Genomic DNA, 6,506 nt, shown 5'->3' with positions numbered 1-6,506 from the left:
CCTGTCCACCATGGGTGACCCTGCTGGTATTTAAAATACCAGTGGCATAGCTTTCAGAATCACAGCAACTCACAAGCCACCACAGTATGACAAACAGACAGATGAGTGGTGGAGTCCCCCCCAAAAAGCTATGGGGCAGCTCTACTGTCACATGTGGTCATTATGAGTTGAAATTGATTCTGTGACACTTTAAAAACAACATCATTTGATGCCTATGTATACTAAAATGTGGGAAGCATCATTTTGGTAGGGTGGTGGGTTATGTACTGGGGCTGTTAACTGCAAGATCAGCAGTTTGAATCCACCAGTTGGTTCCACCGGAGAGAGATGAGGCTTTCTGCCTTCATAAAGATTTATAGCCTCAGAAACCCTATGGAGAGTCACTATGAATCAAAACCAACTTGATGGCACACAACCACCACTACATTAGTTTGTAAACAAGCAAGAAGGCAAACTTAAATAGCAAGTGTAAAAAATGTCCCTCTTAGGCAATATGATTCTTATATATGACACCAAATGCAGAAACAAAAAATTTCGTCAAAATAGACTTAATCAAAAACCATCAATGTAGTGAAAAGACAACCCACAGAATGGGAGAAAATATTTGCATATCATATAACTAATAAGGGACTTGTATCTAAAACATGGCGGACTTCTACAACTCAGCAATAAAAAGATAAATACTCCAATTAAAATATAGGCAAAGGATGTAGTTGTATAGACATTTCTTGAAAAGCTATGCAAATTGCTGATAAGCATATGAAAAGATGCTCAATATCATTACCCATTGTTGTTGTCAAGTGCCAGAGCCAGACCCTGTATAGGGTTTTCCAAGGTTTTAAATCTTTGTGGGAATGGAAAGCCAATCGTTCTGCCACAGAGAGGCTGGTGGGCTCACGAACTACTGACCCTGTGGTTTGCAGTTCAGTCCTTATTGCATGGAGCCATTGCACTCCTATTATTACCTATTTGTTGTTATGTGCCGTCAGGTTGGTTCCGACTCATAGCGACCCTATATAGGGTTTCTGAGGAGTTGGCCGACCCGTGATTCAAACCCTTCAATCTAGTGCATTAACCTACAGCGCCACACCAAGACTCTGTCATTACCCATTAGGTAAATGTACACTAAAACTGCAATGAGATTACACTTCACACCCACCAGTATGACTAAAATAATAATAATAAACAATAACAAGTGTTGGCAAAATGTGAAAAAATATTAGAACTCTCATGCATTGCTGGTAGGAAAATACAATGGTGCAGTGATTTTGGAAAACAGTTTGGCAGTTCTTCAAAAGATTTAACACAGAGTTACTATATGACTTAGCAGTTCTAGGTATATACCTAAGATGTTTTCATTGGAAAACATATATCCACACAAGAACTTCTACATAAATGTCCAAGAAGCATTATTCACAAAAGCCAAAAAGTGGAAGCAAAATGTCTACAATGTAATGAATGGATAAATAAAATGGGATGTAGCCATATAATACTATTTACTAACAAAAAGGACATACACACCATACATGACCCTTGAAAACATTATGCTAAAAGAAAGTCAGTCACAAAAAACCACACAGAGTACGATCCCATTTTTATGAAATACTCAGAACAAACATATTCAGAGAGATTGAAAGTTGATTAGTGGTTGTCAGGGGTTATGAGAAGTGAATGCCAATGGGTACAAGGTTTCTATATGGGAGGACAGAAATGTTCTAAAGTTATAATGGTTGCAGGACTGTGACTATACTACAAATGATTTATATATCTTCAATAGGTGAGATATAAGGTATATAAATTTTATCTCAATGAAGCTGTTAAAAAAATGTTCCTTGTAAAATAACCTCCATTGGGTACAATGCAAAAATTTTTTAAATGAGCTCTAGTTTCCCTCCAGAAATAAACATAAAGCAAACAAAAATGAAAACAAACAAACAAAAAGCAAACATCCAAACCATGTATATACTTTGCATGTACTATACCGGTATTTTCAGTTTATCTGAAGACATTTAGAAGCAAATGCTCTGTTTTACTTTATTTCAAACAGTATGAAAGAAGTATCATTTAGCAACTGTTTAATATAATAAAATGACACCTGAGTAGGCTGGCAGTTCTGGATTATTTCTTGCCATTTTCCATGTATCCTGGCAACCAAGTCTTTCACCTTAAAAACATCAATAAGGGGAAAAAAGATGAGGTAAACAAACACATACTCACCTAAAATCAATTTAATGCCAGCTCTGATAAGTCCACATCTAACAACTTAAATTGTTTTTGTTTTTGTCAAAAAAGACAAAGCACTTAAGTTCTAGAATAGATTTCAAATCACAGTAATTAAGAAAACTTTACTTCATCACTATAATCTACAATGCCATATGCTTAAGGCTAAATTTTCCCACGAAAGTTATCTAGAAAAACATATGCCCTGCTTTCAGGGAACTTAGCATTTCTATTTGTTGGCTTGAATACCCAGACAGGAGACGCTGAAGGATAGCTTTGTTATAAGTCTCAAGTCTTTGGCTGTTCTCCTGTCTTTAACTTCCATTTGAAAAACTCAAGGTCACAAAATATGCTTGTCATTTGTTCATTTCTAATATTCCACTCTAGGTTTCTGCAAATATATATATCCTCTTTAATAACTGGGATATTTGGAGATTTAGTTAAGTTCCTGGGTAAAACTCACTTTCCTTACCACTTGACAGATTTCAACATAGCTCTTGAACATAACTGCCTAGGAAAATGTTTTAAACAAGTTAGGAATTTTAGGGTTGTTTCTAGTTTATAAAGTGAATTGTATGAGCTGTTTTTTTCCTTCCTCTAGAGTTCAACAATTCCGTTTCCTCCAAAAACAATTGCTACCTTTTCCCTAGTGGCTTTTGGAGAAGCATGTAAGTCATCTGTTTCAGCAGGACCCTTCCCATAACCACTGTGTCACCCTCCACTCTGAGTAAGAGAAGCTCTGGCACCAACCTGTACCTGTGCCTGGCTTTCAAAACAAAAACCTTGGGTGGTCCCTCTTAGCATGTCTGTCAACAGTAGCTACTACCACCAAGTTCTACGGGCGAGTAACTCTAGTCAACGTTTAAAACAATGAGCTTCTAAACTTATGGTGTCACTCTGAGGCAAAGAGCTATCCCTTCAACATGTACTTTAGTAACTGTAATCTGACATAACTTCATTAGGTGCTCCTTTTTGTATTTAACTTAAATTTAATAAAATACAGAGAATGAATCCAAATGGACACTGTTCAAATGACTAGCTTTTACCAACTGATTCATGTAAGACAACAAGTTACAACTTGAGACTTCAGTGACTTCACATCCAAATACAAGAGGCAAAAAATATCAGTTTTACATTATAAAAGTAAAAGTGGGTATAAAAAATATTTAGAAGAAAAAGTTCTCAAAAAAGTGTTGCTTGGTTTTATTTTTGCCAACTCAGTTTAATATTAAAGACTTTCCACTCCATACCTACATACTGTTTTCCTATTGTTTTTGAATATATTGAAACAACCAATTTTTTTTTTTCTCTATGAGCAAAAGTTTTCAATCATCATAAATTTTTATAATCCCTGCTTCATAACTTGTGTATTTATTTATACAGTATTTAAATCCTTGAAGCTGGCTTAAATATTACTTTTATTTTTAAGTGCTGTCGAGTTGGCTCTAACTCAGTTATTAATGCCCAACAGAACAAAACACTGCCTGGTCCTGACGCCATCTTCACAATTGTTATGCTTGAGCCCATTGCTGCTGCCACTGTGCTAATCCATCTCGTTGTGGGGGCGGTGTTGGTGTGTCTTCCTCTTTTTCACTGACCCTCTACTTGACCAAATACGGTATCTTTCTTCAGGGATGGTCCCTCTTGATAACATGTCCAAAGTATGACAAAGTCTTGCCATCTTGGCTTCTAAGGAACATTCTGGCTGTACTCCTTCCAACAGAGATTTGCTTGTTCTTCTGGCATCCACAGTATTTTCAATATTCTTCTCCAATACCAAAACTTAAATGCATCAATTCTTCTAGGGGCTTCCTTTTTCATTGTCCAACATTTGCATGTATATAAGGTAGTTGAAGACACCCATGGCTTGGGTCAGGTACACCTTAGTCTTCAAACTGGTATCTTTGCTCTCGAACACTTTAAAGAGGTCTTGTGTAGCACATTTGCTGAATGCAATATATTGTTTGATTTCTTGACTGCTGCTTCCAAGAGTGTTGAGCGTAGATTCAAGAAAAGTGAAGGCTTTGACAACTTTAATCTTTTCTTCATTTATTGTGATGTTATTTATTGGTCCAATAGTAAGGATTTTTAGTTTCTTTACATTGAGATGCAATCCATACTGAAGGTTGTAGTCTTTGATCTTCATTAGTATTTTAAGTCCTCTTCGCTTCCAGCAAGCAAGGTTGTACCATCTGCATATCGCAGGCTGTTAAAAAGTTGTCTTCCTTCAATACTGATGCCATGTTGTTCTTCATATAATCTAGCTTCTTTGAGTATTTGTTCAGGATACAGATTGCATAAAGTATGGTAAAAGAATACAAACCTGGTTCAAAACCTTTCCTGATTTTAAACTATTCAATATCCACTTGTTTGGTTCAAATTACTGCCTCTTGGTCCATGTACAGGTTCCTCATGAGCACAATTAAGTGTTCTAGAATACCCTGTCTTCACAGTGTTTTATCCATAGCTTGTCCTGATTCACACAGTCAAAAGCTTCTGTATAATCAATAAAGCACAAGTAAACATCTTTTTGGTATTCTCGGCTTTCAGTCCAGATCCATCGTGTCAAAGTCCACAAGAGCCAAAATATGATTTTGAACATCCCACCTGAATTTAGACCATCTCAAGAGCAGATTTGATACACTAGACACTAGTGATCAAAGACCATAAGAGCTGTGGGATGGCATTAAGACCATATAGGAAGAAAGCAAAAGATCATTAAAAAGACAAGAAAAAGACGCAAATGGTTGTCAAAAGACTTTGAGACTTGCTCGCCAATGTAGAGATGCTAAAATGAATGACGGACATAAGGAGGTAAAAGAGCTGAATAGAAAATTTCAAAGGACAGCTCAAGAAGACAAAGTCAAGTGTCATAATGAAATGTGCAAAGACCAGGAGTCAGAAAATCCAAAGGGAAGAATACATTCAGTATTTCTCAAGCTGAAAGAACTTAAGAAAAAATTCAAAGTTCAAGTTGCAGTATTGAGGGATTCTATGAGCAAAATATTGAATGATGCAGAAAGCATCAAAAGATGGAAGGTATACACAGTTACTATACTGAAAAGATATGGCCGATGTTTAAGAGGTAGCATGTGATCAAGAACTGATGGTACTGAAGGAAGAAGTTCATGCAACTGAAGGCACTGGTAAAAAATAAGGAAATTAATGGAAAACAAATTGAAATCTTAAAAAAAAAAAAGGCAAATTTTTGCTGAATTAAAAAAATAGCTGTAACAGTACAACAGGGAGCTGCCAGAAATTTAAGCCAGATTCTTAAGAGGATGTGGAACAAGGGATATCACTGCTGACATCAGATGGATCTTGGTTGAAAGTTTCAGCAAAAGGTCTTAAACTGAACAACGCAAACCAAAGGTTCTCTTATACTGAAAGATATTACTCTCCTTGGGTATCAGAAAATTTCATAACAAAAAAGTATAGTAAAACGAAAAAATGTATTTGCTGTTAATATTTTTCCTTACACTTTCAATCAAGGTAGAAGCATTTAGCAAACGTTGATTTCCATTATTAAAGAAACTCTTATTTATTTTTAAAATATTTACTTACTTGGCATGGTAGGAGTAAAGAGTTATTTAGGGTTAGGATTATGGCTAGGTCTAGGGTTTCATGTAGTGTTAGGGTTACGGCTGGGAGTAGGCTTAGGGTTAGGGGTTGGGCTAGGTCTAGGAGTAGGACATACTCTAGTTTTAGGGTTACAGTTAGGTTTATTTATTTTAAATGTTTTAGTGTGATTTATGTGAGAGTTTACATGGGAGAACATTAGCTTTACATTCATCCTATCATGGTTACAATTCCCTCCATGCATCATTAACCAACCAAAGGGTATACTCTGCAAGCCTGCCCCTTGGTCGTCAGCACATAGCCCCTCTCCCTCTCTGGGTCTACTGTCCCCAGCCGCTCCATCTCTCCACGTCATCGTCTCTGCCTCCATCTCTGGCATCACTGCTTCTCTGGGTAGGGTCCTGCATTCCACTCTTCTCCCTTCATAGTCCTAGGGACCTCTGCTCCTGGACTGCAAAGTCAACCACTCCCCTCCTTTTGCTACAGAACGTCTACCTTTACCTTTCCAACCCTCATAGTCAGTCCTGATAGCAATTATTCACTACTGTGCCACGAGTGCTATCCCCATCTCCTTACATCAGCCCTGCACAGACAGATTGGATACTAGTCAGTGGAGCTTCTACCTTCCTCCATGCCCTCTGGATCTAGGCTCCCTCTTGAAAGCTTATAAGTCAGTCACTTCTTGTCTTTATAGTTCCCCCCCCCCC

General features: G+C 37.2%; 1 protein-coding gene across 1 annotated transcript in view; it reads right to left on the bottom strand.

The window, feature by feature from the left end:
- The window catches only part of FAM178A (family with sequence similarity 178, member A), a 62,250-nt gene that overhangs the window by 2,774 nt on the left and 52,970 nt on the right, over positions 1-6,506 (bottom strand). Inside the window, exon 19 of the mRNA XM_006831254.1 lies at positions 2,096-2,164. Coding sequence (XP_006831317.1) covers positions 2,096-2,164 — 69 coding nt within the window. The remainder of the gene's footprint in view (positions 1-2,095; positions 2,165-6,506) is intronic.

The sequence above is a fragment of the Chrysochloris asiatica genome, unplaced genomic scaffold, assembly GCF_000296735.1.
Source record: "Chrysochloris asiatica unplaced genomic scaffold, ChrAsi1.0 scaffold00003, whole genome shotgun sequence".
Taxonomy (NCBI): domain Eukaryota; kingdom Metazoa; phylum Chordata; class Mammalia; order Afrosoricida; family Chrysochloridae; genus Chrysochloris; species Chrysochloris asiatica.
The sequence above is the reverse complement of the archived record's forward strand: the minus strand, read 5'-3'. Positions and strand labels throughout refer to the sequence as shown.